Below are 16,399 nucleotides of genomic sequence, written 5' to 3' on the forward strand. Positions count from 1 at the left end.
GAAGGAAGGAAGGAAGGAAGGAAGGAAGGAAGGAAGGAAGGAAGGAAAAGAGAGAGAAAGAGAAAAAGAAAAGAAGGAAAAGAATAAAAAAGAAAAAGGACTACACGATAGATGTAAGAAGTTTGTTTTGTTTTACCATTCTTGAGAGTTGAGTGATTGAGCGAAAAGAGACTAAAAAGGGTCTCTGAGATATGGTAACAGATCAGCCTCTGCTCCAGAGAAGTAAAATAATGGACTATAAATCCATGCTAGTTTTGTCCATACTGCATCACGGATTTTCATGATCCTCTCTAGATTTCTTGGGCAGTGCTATTATCTGCTGAACTTACATTTATTCTTAGCATTTATCTTGGTGCCCCCCGTGTGGACATTCTTTAATGTCTATTTACTCTGTTGGATTCACAGTAGAGACTTTAGCATGACAGCAAAAGGGGCGCATGTGAAACAGTGATCCCAAACCAAAGAATGAGTGTGAACCTGCTGGCATGCAGTTAAGCTGAACTACCAAGAGAATATGAGATAATCTGGCTTCACCAAATCCTTCCTTTCCTCTTATGTTTGCACTTATTTATAGAATATTAAGTGCTGGCAACATCCTGGGCAGATACAAGCCTGGCCAGCATCAGTTTCCTTGTTTAGGTGATGCCATGACTTTCTTGGGCAGATGCCATTCATACAGAGGAATGCCTACCATTAGGAAAAGCCAAACTTATAAAACAGATCAACAGGTGATTATAAAAGGGTTTAGAGCGGTCTTCCCTTAAACAGAAATTCCTTTTTAAAATGGTGTTTGACTTATAATTCCTTCTAGAATTCGTCTAATGTACAATGTGAAACAGAACACTAGTTCCTAAAACTGAGTTGTTTATAAGATTTTGCACATGAAATCCTAGTATCCTTGATTAAAGTTACTCTTCACAAATTCTAAATTTTAGACAAAGAATAAGTTGGCCTTATCTTGCAAGTATCAAGAAGGTACAATTTCATATATGTAGGGAAATAAAAATATTCTAATACAGATAGATTGTAAAAACATGCCTTCAAAATTTCTACTTTTTAGAAAGGCTAAAATCTGAATTTCATAGCTTTAACTTCACTAAGAAACAATTCAGACATTCTAAAGTCAATACAGTTATGAGAAAACACAACAAATACTGTAAACAGTTGAAGATCAAAGACCACCTAAGTCACAAATAAAACTTTAAAAAATATTTCCTATGAGAACCAACATTTAACCATTTCTTCCTTCAAAAGAACAATCCATTCAGAGGTTGGGACTCTAAAGCAGGCAGGCCAGAGATGGCCCGTGGACCGCTGCCATCAGCATAAGCCTCCTCCCTCAGGCTTTGGGACAGGTTTGGTACAGTCAAGAGCATCCTCCTCGCAAGATCCCTCCTCCCGGCCCACCAGAATCACAGGAGTCAAGAGCACAGCAATCACACTTTAAAATGCTCACCAGCCCCTTGGGCAGTAAAGCTGGAGAACTGAGAATGGCGCAATAAAGCCTGGGTTTCAGTTTCTCCTCTACCAGTGTTCTTTCTTTGTAAGAAATTTAGCATTTCCGCACCTGCTTGAACATTTGGAAAAAGGAGATTGCTCAATAGCTCTAATTATTTGCAGCAGCAGGTGATCCTGGTTCCAATTCCACAGTGTTCTAGGGATTAGGTGACAGGAATTCTTGGCAAACTTGGAATCAAAAGGTTCGCATGTAAAACTCTGTTGTGTCAGTTTCTTAATGCATGTGCCCTCAAGGAGGCAATTCCACCCAATAAGGGGTTTAAAAATCAGAGGTCTTTCATAAGAAATACTGATTAACCAGAAAATGGTAATCATCTCTATACACAGTAGTATACAGCAATGATCCTGTCTATACATGCAGGATACAATATCCTTGGGCTTCAACCAGCAGGCCTCTGTACCTCTGTCCCTATGGCCCAGAGCTCAATTTTCATGCACCTGGAGTCTGTCAACATTCCCCTAAGTGAATGTATGAGTTATTCATTCATTCAAGCCTCTACTAAATATTAACGCCATCTCTAGACTGACAACCCCCAAGCATGCATCTCAAGCTCAGACTCTCCTGAAGCTCCTGCCTCGTTTTACCAACAGTCTACTCTATTTCTGCTTGCTGATGTTACCCATGCCCCAGAATTAACTCTGGATTAGGCCCCACTCTAAACCTCCCCTCCAAAGCTTTCCCATCTTTGTAATTCACATGACTATTCACACCACTGCTTAAGTAAAACCTTGAATGGTTCTCTCCCTGCCCTCATAATCCTAGATCTCCCCACCACCTCATAAGCAATCAGGAGGCAAATACTGTTGATCCTACTTCTACAGTGTACCTCAACTCTACCCACTTTTCTATCTTCAGCAGCACCATTCTTGTTCAAGCCGCCATCATCTCATGCCTGGAAGAGTCTCTTAACTGTCCTCTTCTCATCTGCTTTTGTTGCCCCAAGGTCCATCTTCCACGTAAGATGCAATCTTTTCAAACATAACTTAGATCACATCACTCCCTTACCTTAAAACCCTTGAATGTCTCTCAACTGCACTGTGACTAAAACCCAATTCCTTACCTCGTCCTCTAAGGTCCTACAGAGTTTGGTCCCTGCCTGCCTGCCTCTCCAATCTTACCTTGGGCCACCCACCCTCCTCCTCACTGACCCCATCCAGCCAGGCTGACCTTCTTACGTCTACTCAAATGTTCTATGATGACTCTTCCAACCCTAGGATCTTTACCCAGGTTATCACCTCTACACTAGCATTCCTTATACAGATGGTTCCTTCCCATCCTACAGTCTTAGTGAGACGGCACCCTCTAAGAAAGGCCTTCCCTGACCACTCAGCTAAAGTGGGGCTTCCATTTTAATTTCTTCACTATACCCTGTTCATTTCTTTCTTAACAGCTTTTTTAACAATTTGTAACTATATATTTACTTGTTTATCTAGCATCTTGCACACATTAACTTCTTCACTGAACGAATTAATGAGGAGAAACACCTTAGGCAAGGTTAATTACAAACATTTCCCACTGGCTAATGTATGATGCAATAAAAAAGATCTTACCTTTTCAATTTTTTTCCTTTTAACAGGGGGGTCAAACCTATCGTTGACTCCAAAATACTGAGTAAGCTCCTTCAACTGGGTTTCACTTGAGGACCATTCACTGTAAGAAGAGAGACAATAACTTATGTTTTACAAAATGTACTCACTTTTACATTTACTGTTTTTAATTGGTTACTACAATTATATTACATCTACTAGTTCTTACGTTTCAGAGGTTAAGTAGTTCAACTATTTGTACAAGTTCTACAATACTATCTAGGACAGACAGATATTTTAAATTCCACCTACCTTTGAGATTCTTCTTCATTCTTCAATTTACCTGAAAAAGAATTCACAGTGTCAATACCAAGTATTCAGTTATTTCAAAATCATGGTTATTAAAAATTGTTGAGGGCATCCCTGGTGGCACAGTGGTTGAGAGTCCGCCTGCCAATGCAGGGGACACGGGTTCGTGCCCCTGTCCGGGAGGATCCCACATGCCGCGGAGCGCCTGCGCCCGTGAGCCATGGCCGCTGAGCCTGCACGTCCGGAGCCTGTTGCTCCGCGACGGGAGAGGCCACAGCAGTGAGAGGCCCGCGTACCGCAAAAAAAAAAAAAAAAATTGTTGAGCTCAATTGGTCACAATTTAATATTAGCACTATTGACAATTAACCTAAATTAAAACACCTTTTCTGGAGCGTTTTCTTTTTTTCTTTCTGGATCTTGAAGTTGAGATTTTCTGTTCAGAATGTTTTGTATGCAGTTCTTGAAATTTCTACATAAAAGTAAAAAAAAGAAAGAGAAGCAAATATGCTTTGAAGCAAAGCATACATCTGAAAAATAACATGTTAAGTAATAAAAAACTATAACATTTATAAAAATACAAATTTAATGAAACTAGTTCAGTTCTTCTTGAGATACTCTATTGTCTGAGACTTTCACAACCTGAGTTTTTATCTTCATTTATTTCCAAATAAGTCAATCTGATAATCTGAGGGTAAAAGTCAATGGCTCATAGACAACAAAGAGATTAAGACTGTATTATGTTAGGCCAAGTAGCTAATCCTACTAACTGTTTTTTTTTCTTCCTCTTTTTATGAAAAACAAAACAAAAATGAACATAAGTATCTGAGTGGCCAGTGAATTGCCCACAGACCCACAGAGTAATAAAATTATTCTGAGTCAATCTTCGTGCCTATTTACCTCCCAAGAACATATACATTCTGACCACAGCAGAGACACACACAGGACCATGCACAAACACACAGGTACAGGCTTTAATAAGAACACGTCACAGAAAACCTACATTCCACATATTTAAGGGAATTCCAGAGGGACACTCTTCATATGCATTTACATTTGCCTCTGCTTCAGTTTTTGGTCCATCTGTAGGGATATCTGAGACCTCTGTGTTTGTAATGGTCCCATCTTCTTTACCTTCTTCTAAGTTAAGTTCAGAGCTCTCTACTGTGGCTTCATCATCAGAATTCAACTCAACATCACTTTCATTTAGGCCAGGAGGTAGCAGCCCACTCCACATCTTTTCTGCTAAAGGGAAAAAAATGAATTAAGACGTATAAAGTAGACATGGAAAGAATTTTAAAACCATTAAAAGATACCCCAGGAACCTAATAATTATACCAATGGTTTGGGAACAGTCTATCTAAACTTTTTTTTTTAATTGGTATAAAGTGGGATGTATCCTCCATATTAAGATAATTTAAATATTTTGCTTGTATAAATTTTTTGTTTTTTTGGCGGTATGCAGGCCTCTCACTGTTGTGGCCTCTCCCGTTGCGGAGCACAGGCTCCGGACGCACAGGCTCAGCAGCCATGGCTCATGGGCCCAGCCGCTCCGCGGCATGTGGGATCTTCCCGGACCGGGGCACGAACCCGTGTCCCCTGCATCGGCAGGCGGACTCTCAACCACTGCGCCACCAGGGAAGCCCTGTGTGTATAAATTTTTAAAAAGTGTATTTTCAGCAAGTTTGTTACAAGACACACCTACAGATGAATGACTTAATGACAATAGAACCTCGATTCTCTAATATATGGATAATCTTGTCCAAAGAAAAGAGGAAATTCAGTAAAAGCATTCACTGCTCAAGAATGTTAAGAGCCTAACAATATACACTGCAGGCAACTTAAGAATTATAATACATATTTCAAGCTGTAACAGTTAGAGAAGAAAATAAAATTGGATGTTTCGCCTGTATTTGAACGTACGAAACTTCAGGGGACTACAGAGTAGGAAAAGTATTACTCAAAGGAAAAATTTTAAGCTATGCAGGTAGTTTGAGAAAAGTATGGTGGTAAAAAGGATGTCCTAGTTTTACATTTTATACTGCTTGCTAAAGTAATACTAAATGGAGTACAATCCTAACAATTTAACAAAAACATACAGCTTTTTAAAATAATACTGTATTTGGGAAACAAGTTAAAGTTCAGGGTAATTCTTATCATTAGTTATACAGCCCATTGGTAGAGAGAACCATTAACTACTGTTAAGTCTAATAAAAATGATTTTTAAAAACTGAGGTTGTAATCATTTGCTAAAATTATAATTGAGTACATTTTCACTATTAATCTCCACGACACAGTCTATTTTAGCATACGTAAGGAGCCAAAACCAGTTCATTCAAAAGAGGCCTAGAATACAGAAGTTGGCTGTACTGCTCAAGATTTACTGTCAACTTAAAGGAATAAAATAGAAAGATGGAAATCTTTTTTGCTAACCTTTCTGCCCCCTATTGCGTTAACCTAGTAAGAAAACCACCAGCATTGTCTCTGAGACAAAGTATCACGGGATTTTGCATTACTCTGAAAAATGGATGCCTGATAACTTTTAAGGACCTCCTCCCAAGTCCAAAGAATCAGCTCTCACTTTTCAGTCTGGGTCCAGCCTCATAGTTGCTGGCTCTCTGAAACATCCTCACCAAAACATTCTCTTGGCTTTTTAAGAGGAAGGGTTCTAACATCTAATTACTCCAACTGTAATCCTGACTCCACCATATATTAGTGGTATGAGGAAATCATTTTTAACACCTCTGACCCTCAGTTTTTTCATCTGTTTTACAGGAATAACTATATTGCACACAGGGTTATTCCGAGGATGAAACAAGATAAGCTATTGAAACACTCAACACAGTGTTTAGGGGGTTCTGGGGACTTGATCAATGCTAAGTTCTTTTTGCCATCATTATTATTACTTCTGTGGCCAGGCACTGCATTTTTATCATTTCTATCATGGGTGGCAGCATCCATAAGGTAGCTTTGAAGTTTCTAATGTTTAAGGTGCATTCACTTAGCAATTGATGCAAGTCAGTTACTTCCTTGATTTCCACAGTCTGACTGAAGTTTCAATTAAAAATGTTGATGTCTTTTTCTGAATGGAGCAATAAAACCAGAAGCAAATTACCAGGAAGATAAATGGAACCTAAGCTTCAAGGCTCTTCTTTTTCACAGGTCCTTCCAAAGCACTATACCTGATTTTCTATATTTTAAATCTGTATTCCTTTTTTTAAAGAGGAGACCTCAAATTACATAAGCTCCAAGCCCTATAAAAGCTGGATCCATCCCTAAATCTGGCCTGAGGATTTTAAAAGTTGGAATGGAGGTTATGTTGAGATATTCTGTTAGCACAAAGGACATAGTGTAAAACATGCCAATATTGAAAAACAGGTGTTGTGCTATTAATAAAAATATTTCTACTGTTTTGAGAAGCAGGGGGAGGGGAGTGATAATAAGCTCCATCATGACTTTGCCACTGACATAATATACCTTCAGGCTCACTATCCCATTTCAGGACTTAAGGACAGTAACAAGTTTCAGAGTTAGCTTTCTTAGCACCAACTGGGGTTCTACGTTCGAAGCCACTGTTTCTCCTCCCTGTCCATAGCATCTTTTACATGCCCACTGTGTGCCAGGCACTCTTCAAGACATAGGAACAGCAGTATACAAAACAGGCAAAAATGCCTAACCTCATGGAACCAACATTCTATACAAATGGCAAGCTTCTGTCCATCAGCCAAGTACCACTCAGCCCAGACTTCAGCTGTGACTGCTCAGATGGGCACAGTTCCTCCACTGGGCCACTGCTTCAGTATCTCCACAGGGTGACTCTGTGCTCTGGGCACCCAAATGGCTTTCACCTTGGGAAGCAGTGCCAGTTGCCGTGGACAGGGCATGCCTTTCCTCATCAGCCCTCAATCATTTTTGATCACTTTTGGACTTTCTCAAAATCATCTATTTTTAGTAAGTTCTTGCTGATGTGGCATTAAGAACTGTCCTCAGGATGCCACTGACTGGTATGATAGTTTCTTGTGTGTGCCCACAGGGGAAAGAAATTAAAATAACTTCTAAAAAGTGAACTCTATGTCCAAATCCATAAAACAAGGCAAAGTTCAAATAAGGCGTGTTTCTGAACTTAGAAATATGTGTAGAGTGACGTGCCCTTCTCCTCTGACCCTAAAACACATACACGCGCAAATACCAGGGCAACTTGGTGGCCACGGACAAACACAGATTATTCACTGAGGAGCGTGCAAAGTGGAACTGCCCACCTGAACAGCAGCTTGGCTGCAAATCAGCCAATATGGAGTGGCTGCTTCGTGACCTGTTCTAGGCTTACGTTCCAAAACACTGTCTTTCTACTCAAAGCACTTACATGTTATTTATACATTTGTATTGTACTATGGTACCAACTGGTCCTATCAGGCCCCCTGTTACTTCTGTTGTGTTCGTCTGGATTGTGATTCTCCAGTTCTTTGAAGTGCTGCTCACCTCATACCTTCCAGAGTGCATTCCTTCATTTTAAAGTAGATCACTCCAAATTACCCTTCACATGTGAAAATTACTCAGCCATTCTCAAGAGACGTGGCATACCAGAGAACAAGAAACAAGTTTTTTAGTGTAGATGATAGCCAGGTCTATATAACAGTCCGTGTATCAATACATAAATTTTCACGTTTTTAGCCTGCACGTCAAATATTTTAGTTTTATCACTTAGCCCCAAAGAAGATGTAAATCATTCAGAATCCCTTTTTTCTCTATGGTTTTGAGTATCAGCCTCTCCATTTCATATTGGAGAGATTTTTCCACTTCCACAATTATTCTACAAAAAAAATTCTGTGTATGCTATGCAGAACACATCTTTAGTCCAGGGCTGACATGATTTATGATGAACAAAAAATATTTATGTATCATCCTCGTCTCAATGGCTGGGCTTTCTTTTGCCCGTGGAAACCAAACACAGTCACTACACTTAGCACACCTGGGCAGATGGCAATGCACCTAGAAGAACACGACACAGCTCAGCAGTTCCTCAGCTTAGGTTTTCCCAAAGTTTTATGAAGACAGTAATGGAGGTCTCTAAGCTAATTTCAATATTCAAAAAGCCCAATATATTTTATTATCCCTCAAACAATATCATCCACCTTTAGGTCAGGAGACTTAAATTCAATGAAACATTATTCTTCACCACACATTCATTCAGCAGAGACTCTGATTGGTAGCTACAGACCTGATTTTTATTAAAAAAAAAAAAAAACAAGAACAAAAATTAATGAATATAGTTTAGTGGACACAATCTTTCAAAACATAGCATCCATGGAGATATCAAATTATAATAAAAGGAGTTCTAGGTTGTGAAAGGATTGAGAACCAGTGGTAGAGCAGCAGAAAAAACACTGTTTTGAAAGTCAGAAGATGGGTTCCTGGTCCTGAACAACAAAATTGTGGGGAAGACACTGCATCTGTCTGGGTCTTCATTCTTAGCTATAACATGAAGGGTGTGATCAGATCTCTGGGATGTCCTGCTGCTCTAAAATGATTCTTTATGGATCTCAGCATTATACGTGCCCAAATGCCCAGAATCACCTCATTCTTTGCTGTAACATTCCATCCTCTCGCAGTCAGAACAATACTAATTAAACCTCAACACCCCAGAAGATAGGGGTTCTCTCCTAACCCAGCCACCAAGGCAAGCTTGCTACTTTTCAGTAAGACTCTGCACTTCAGAGAGAACACCTAAAAGATGCTCTGCAGAAAGGGAAAGAAACCCCAATTGTGACAGAAGAAACAGAAACAAAACGAAAAACAAAGCAGGTCACCGCTATACATGGCATACAAACAATGTGACAGGCACCGTTTTACCCTTAATCCTCACCAATGACCCTTCCACTAGGAATTATTATCTAAACCCCTTTTACAGATGAGGTAACGGACTCACCTAATGCACTGTAATCCACTTATCTTAGAAAAATAGAACTCTATAGCTTGAAAACTCTATAGAGAACAAACTTTAAATAGTAATATATTCTTGGTGACACAGATTAGAGAATGGGTCTGAAGAATGTCTCCAGCCTGTAATTCTGTTAACATTTGTTAACAGTGAGAATTTTCTTCTCACTTTCTAAGGGCAGAAAGCTATGTAAAATGCTAGGCTAAATCGCATACATTGAAGTCACATTCAGAGGTCTGGGTAATAATGTCACATTTTCTGGAAGTCCAGGCAACTGTGTATAACCAAAACTCAATCTGAGCAGTTTACTGGGTAAATGTCTCCTGCCTCTAATACTCCAGAATTTCAATTCCATTTTTACCAAATGAAGCTGTCTTATTTCCCAGATTTTATATTCAATTAGAAATAAAGAAATCTGAATCTTGTCTGATCTGAATTTAATCTTACTTGTATGACAGCCACAAGCCACCACCCACCAATCTCAAAATTGTGTTAAATAATTTACACAATAATCAGTTTCTGTGACTGGGAATTAGTTACTTAACTGAAATACTTTTAAGCATGCTGTCATCAACATTACTGTAAATGTCCTATTCATGTTTATGAAATAAATACGTTCCCTTTTCTCAAAAAGGTAGAGAAAGTACAACTGAATCACAGGCCTGACTTCGGATTTAAGTTACCAATCTGATTACCCTGATAAACTATTTAGCAGGATTTTGCATGTATGCATATGTTTTCATCAAAGTGAGTGTTTTGTTTAGCCAACACTTCCCCAGACTCAAAACCCTACACGGAAGGATTTACAAGTAACCAATAACACTTCGAGGCTCATTTCAAATTGGATGCAGCTGTGAGAATACTTACAGGGTGCAAGACTGCAACAGGGTGGCTCTAGAAAGGTACATCTTTTCCTGTTTGGCTGCACAACCCGTAACTCTGCAGGCTCTCCGGCAGCAGGGTCACACTCCGATCCCCGAGCGGGAAGAATCCCCTCCCAGCACAGAACTAAGCGTTGCAAATTCTGATGTAGGACGTCTGGCTTGCTGACACTCCCATTGACTGCAGCTGTCTTCCGGGTACAGCAATTGTAAACCAGAGACTGTTTCCCGGACCGAAAGTCTGTCTCCTCGTCCCCTCTCACTCTGGCTGAGGTGGGACGAAGAGCCCCTCTCCCACCAACAGGACGGGGAAGGCGCTACGACGCCGGGTCCAAGCAAAGCGGAGGCCAGCTCCGCCGACTCTCCCGCGGGCCCGGCCAAAGGGTTGGTAGGCTCCGCGGAGAGGCTGTGAGGCCACCCACGCTGGCTCCCTCGCTCCCCGCACCCGGCCTTCCCAGGTCCGTCACACCAGAGTCCGGGCCGCCCGGGAGCCAGCCCAGCCACCAGCTCTACTCACCGGTCCGTAGCCGACCGTCCAGCAGACATCTTAAGACCCGTCAACATCGCGCCTTCTCATTGGCTCCGGAATCTCAGCCAATAGGCTAAGGCCTTTCTGGCCTGGGGTCGCCATGGAAACCGGCTGCGCTCAGCTATGCTTTTAAATAGGCCGGAATGGGTTGATTCCTTTCTTTCTACTTCTTTTCTCCCAGCTTTTCTCTCGCCGTTTTCTTCTTTCTTCTGGACGTTTTTAAAGTCTTCTTTCTCCATTCCTTAACGTACTCCGTGGTGAGGAAAATGCTGGCTTAGACCTTGAACTGAGTTCATTCCCCAAGGACGGAAAATCACTGCAGAAGCTCTCTAGACCCTTCTGGGAACGTTTCCATTCATACACCCTTTTCCCCTCGCTCCCTTCCTTACTTTTTTTTCTTTCTGTACATATTTATTGAGCAGGCACCCTGCCAGCCTATGTTTAGAGCAAAATGATCCCTACTTCTGCTCTAGTGGCGCTTACCGTTTGGTGATCGTGGCAGCTGCTTCACTGACCAGCTATGTGGCCTTGGCCAAAAGCTCATTGAGCTCCTTTTCCGTGGCAGCCACTGTCTTAGGCTCTGAGAAGGGGCTTAGGGAAGCATAGAAAATAAGCAAGGGAAAAAAAAACAGGGGGAAAAAAAAAGCTCTATGAGGAAAATAAAACAGCATAATATGACCGTGATGGGAGTGGGGCTATTTTAGAAATGCTTCCATTTTCTGAAATAACGTTCTGTAATAATAATAATAAGAACACATTCCTATTTTCTAGTGTTGTAACGATTATGTAACAAAATACACATAAACCCCTTAAGGCACTACCTTGCCCACAGTAATTTTCAGTTGGTATTGGCATTAGCCTTATCAGTAATGCCTTTCTTTGAAGCATTCTAAAAATGTGAAAGAATTTTGTATTGCACTCAATAACATATCACAATTTAGTAAAAACCGATGTTTAAGTGTAATACTTAACTATCAACTACCTCACCCCCATTGTTTTCCAGAACATGTGCCAGGTGTACGGAGTAGTTTTCTATGACCCCAGAATCACAGCAAAACCTGAAATGACAAGTTTGGGTTACTAAAGTCCTTTCTCACACTCACATTCTCTGATGCTCGATCAGAAGCTGGGCTGAGTGGTGTGAGGATCTGTATGAAACTCTCCTGGCCAAATGTGTCCAGCCCCTCAATAGTGTTTTTCCCTGAATCCAATCCATAAAAAGTAGTTAAAGAGAGGATGTGTAGGAAAATGCTGTTGTGACTGTTACATTGTGCCTTTTAATTGCTATCTTAGTCTGCTGGGGCTGCCATAACAAAATGCCACAGACTAAGTAGCTTACGCAACAAAAATTTATTTCTCACAGTTCTGGAGGTTGGGATGCCTAAGATCAAGGTGTCAGCAAAGTAGGTTTCATTCTGAGGCCTCTTCTCTTGGTTTGTAGGCAGCATCCATCTTGCTGTGCGCTCATAAAATCTTTTTTGTGCAGTTGTGTAAGGAGAGGGAGAAGGAGAGAGAGAGAATGGGGTGGGTGGGGGCAGGAAGGGCTCTCTGGTGTTTGTTTTTTCTTAAGAGGACACTAATCCTATTGGATCAGGGCCCTACCCTTATGGCCTCTTTTAACCTTAATTCCTTAAAGGCCCCATTTCCGAATACAGCCACCCTGGGGTTAGGATTTCAACGTATGAATTTTAGGGGTACACGAACATTCAGTCCATAACAAATGTTGATGGTGGAAGTGTAACCAAAATGGGGAAAGAGAGCACAGAAGGGGAAGAACTGAGACATGAGGTAGGAAGGAAATACTGTTGGCCTGTTTCAGAACTATCTGGATTGTTTCTACATATGTTCCATCAAAGAATACTCACTGTTTAGTGCATATAAATGTGCAAGGGATAGAGGGGGAATATAATTATAAGTACTCCAAAGACTTACAGCCACCAGATTTCACATCAAAGGTTTCTGGAAAGTCCTACTCCAAAAATATGTAGTTTAAAATGTTCTCAATGTTAACTTGAGAATTCTCAAATATCTGATTGTTTACTCTTATGACATTATTGGATTCCTATAATAAACGTAAATAGCTCAGACCTTTCTTCCAGTTTTGCTTGTAAGACTTTCAGTCTCTGAATATTATTATTTTGCCAGTTTTCTGGAGGAAGTGTCAGTCATTTGATTTATTTTAATCAATAAATTTACCTTCCCTCCAGCAAATTCCTGTCCTGGAACCCTGCCAAACCATGCATTTTGTGAATGAAATACTTGTATTTGTGAGATTTCTATGAAACATAGAATTATTGAATATCTTTTACTAAATCATAGTGAATGTGATGCAGCTATGAATTCTGCTTGAATTGTGCTGCATCTGGCACTAATTTCAAACATGTAAGTTTCATTTAAATTTTCAAACATCTTAAAAAGCATAAAGCAGTTTTTCTTTGCCAAGAAATATTATAGTTTATGAATCATTTTTCCTTATATTTAGTAATTTTTATCCTTAGTGTAGAGATTACAAGTCACACTCATAAAAGATTAATTGTGGAGGTCTTTTTTGACAGCTGCTAAATCTCTGATTGTTGAAAATTTCCCCAAATATAATGAAATCCCTAAACTATTTCTCAGTTGTAAAAAGTGAATATGACTTTGTTGAACAAATGATAAATGTGCTTCTTGCTGAAACTGAGAAAGAGAATAGTTATTTCCATCTGTACAAAATGCCTCATTGAAGAAAAAGTAGTCTAGTGACTTATGTGAAAGAATAGATATGAGAGTTCTGAACTTTAGGAATTGTGTAACAATTTCTCTATCTGAATTTTGTTTTTAATTTGCAAATTGAAGCATCGATAACAATGTTAATCTTCGAAGAATATGTTGAACAACTAACACTATGACATCAGCAACTGTTGATATTGGAGGAAACAAAATTTCTGTAATATAGGATGTTGCCAAAGAAAAGTACTTTTTCTTTATTCATCATGTCTGGTACTTTCAAATTCTTCAGGTCCAATAGGTTGTACATAGGAAGATAGGAGAGGAAGCATGTCTGGGTGCTAGGTATTTTGCAACTAATGTCATATAAACCTATGGTGTACTTACTATTGTATCCATTTGACAGACAAGGAAATTAAGGCTTCAAGACTTTTAAGAAACTTGCCTAATGTCACACAGCTAGTAACATGCAAAACTAAGGTGGGGACGTTTCACTGCACTCTGAGGCTCCTGCTCTTTCTGCTGTCACACGCTACCCCTTTTACAGTGAAGTTCCTGATAAATCCACGCATAGTGCAGTCAATACAGTGTAGACATCATTAATACCCAGTGGGATGTGTACCGGGTGGGAGCTCGTGAAAAGAGAGGCTTCAGGAGCAAAATGTGTCTTCTCTCTCCATCTCTCTTAGTACCTAGTGAGTGATCAAATCCCATCAGAGGCATCCTCTTCAATCATTGCTGGATTGCTGCATTGAAATCTATGTTACTTTCCCTTTTCCTAACACCTTCATCCTCCGAAACAGCCCATTGCCTGATTAATCTCTCTAAATGAAGGAACACGTGTAAAGCTTTTGACACTCATCCTAGCATGTAGTCAATAGTCAATAAACATTAGTTCCCTTCCCTTACACATAAAAACTGTGTGTGTGTGTGTGTGTGTGTGTGTGTGTGTGTGTGTGTGTGTTTTGGGGCAAGGGGAATTGAACAGGCAGAACACAGAGGATTTTTAGGGCAGTGAAAATACTCTGTCTGATACCATGATGATAGATACATTTGTCCAAACTCATAGAGTGTACAACCAAGAGCAAACTGTAATGCAGACTGTGGGTGATTTACGATGTGTCAGTATAGGTTCATCATTTGTAACAAATGTACCGTTCTGGTGGGGGATATCAGTCATGGGGGAGGGGCAATTCATATAGGAAAGAATCTCTATACCTTGCCTTCAGTTTTGCTGTGAACTTAAAACTGCTCTGAAGATAATGTTTTAAAAAATCATAAGACGAATAACACTTCATTACTTGTGAAAATTACATGAAATCCAAATTTTAATGTCCATAAAGTTCTATGGGAACACATACACACAAAAAAACTGAGTACGTAAATGTTGACAGATTATCAGATTACTCTGTCAACATCTTCGTGGTCTTTACTATGTGCCCAATGCTTAGCACTTTGCTAAGGTTTGAGGAGAATACAAATGAAGTATATGAACTGACGTGTCAAGAAGTTTGTAGTCCAAGACATATAATGAGGTTATAAATGATACGTTTTACACTATAAGTACCAAAACTATGAGGTCCATGATGTAAGTAGAAACTACAGAAGTCCCAGAATGGAATTCAGAATGTGCTATTTCCTTTGCCTGGAATACCTTTCTCTTTTCTAGCTGTTGAACTTCTTTTCATTCTTCAAAACCTAGATCAAATATTACCTTCTAAGTTAAACCTTTCCTGACTCATACTGTTCATGCCTTTCTTCTCTGTGTGTTCATAACAGTTGATACACAGCAGAACTAGGGCTTCAGCACACTGAAATACAATTATTTGTCATAGGTGAGTCTTCCCTGATGGATTGTGAACTCCTTTGAAGGCACAGTACTTGTCCTGCAGTAGGTGCTCAGTAAATGTTTGTGGAGAGGATGGATGGATGATGGAAGTGGAGATGTCAAGGCATGAGATGAAGAGAAGTGGGGACGGAAGAAGAACTACAGTCCTGCAGCCTTTGGAACAAAAACCACATTCACAGAAAGATAGACAAAATGAAAAGGCAGAGGGCTATGTACCAGACGAAGGAACAAGATAAAACCCCAGAAAAATAACTAAATGAAGTGGAGACAGGCAACCTTCCAGAAAAAGAATTCAGAATAATGAGAGTGAAGATGATCCAGGACCTCAGAAAAGAATGGAGGCAAAGATCGAGAAGATGCAAGAAATGTTTAACAAAGACCTAGAAGAATTAAAAAACAAACAAACAGAGATGAACAATACAATAACTGAAATGAAAACTACACTAGAAGGAATCAATAGCAGAATAACTGAGGCAGAAAAATGGATAAGTGACCTGGAAGACAGAATGGTGGAATTCACTGCTGTGGAACAGAATAAACAAAAAAGAATGAAAAGAAATGAAGACAGCCTAAGAGACCTCTGGGACAACATTAAATCCAAAAACATTCGCATTATAGAGGTCCCAGAAGGAGAAGAGAGAGAGAAAGGACCCGAGAAAATATTTGAAGAGATTATAGTTGAAAACTTCCCTAATATGGGAAAGGAAATAGTTAATCAAGTCCAGGAAGCACAGAGAGTCCCATACAGGATAAATCCAAGGAGAAACATGCCAAGACACATATAAATCAAACTGTCAAAAATTAAATACAGGGCTTCCCTGGTGGCACAGTGGTTGAGAATCTGCCTGCTAATGCAGGGGACACGGGTTCGAGCCCTGGTCTAGGAAGATCCCACATGCCGTGGAGCAGCTGGGTCCGTGCGCCACAACTACTGAGCCTGCGTGTCTGGAGCCTGTGCTCCGCAACAAGAGAGGCCGCGATAATGAGAGGCCCGCACACCGCGATGAAGAGTGGGCCCTGCTCCCCGCAACTAGAGAAAGCCCTTGCACAGAAACGAAGACCCAGCACAGCCAAAAATAAATAAATTAATTAATTTTTTAAAAGTTAAATACAAAGAAAACATATTAAAAGCAGCAAGGGAAAAA

At 40.1% G+C, this 16,399-nt stretch overlaps 1 protein-coding gene across 5 annotated transcripts in view; it reads right to left on the reverse strand.

Annotated features, from left to right (window-relative positions):
* FAM204A (family with sequence similarity 204 member A) overlaps nucleotides 1–10,739 on the reverse strand; it is a 31,678-nt gene extending 20,939 nt beyond the window's left edge. For 3 of the 5 annotated variants that reach the window (XR_003790524.1, XM_029200908.1, XM_029200911.1), the window contains exons 1-5: nucleotides 10,688–10,739; nucleotides 4,355–4,596; nucleotides 3,736–3,823; nucleotides 3,358–3,388; nucleotides 3,070–3,169 (exon numbers count right to left, since the gene is read on the reverse strand). Coding sequence is in view for 4 of the 5 variants with exons in the window: in XM_029200908.1 (XP_029056741.1) it covers nucleotides 3,070–3,169; nucleotides 3,358–3,388; nucleotides 3,736–3,823; nucleotides 4,355–4,588 (453 nt within the window). In the remaining variant the exon portion in view is untranslated. The remainder of the gene's footprint in view (nucleotides 1–3,069; nucleotides 3,170–3,357; nucleotides 3,389–3,735; nucleotides 3,824–4,354; nucleotides 4,597–10,687) is intronic. The other 2 variants (XM_029200910.1, XM_029200912.1) reach the window with 2 other exon arrangements.
* Nucleotides 10,740–16,399: the final 5,660 nt, after the last annotated feature.

Source organism: Monodon monoceros, unplaced genomic scaffold (genome assembly GCF_005190385.1).
Source record: "Monodon monoceros isolate NGI ecotype Baffin Bay Population unplaced genomic scaffold, NGI_Narwhal_1 Super_Scaffold_4, whole genome shotgun sequence".
Taxonomy (NCBI): domain Eukaryota; kingdom Metazoa; phylum Chordata; class Mammalia; order Artiodactyla; family Monodontidae; genus Monodon; species Monodon monoceros.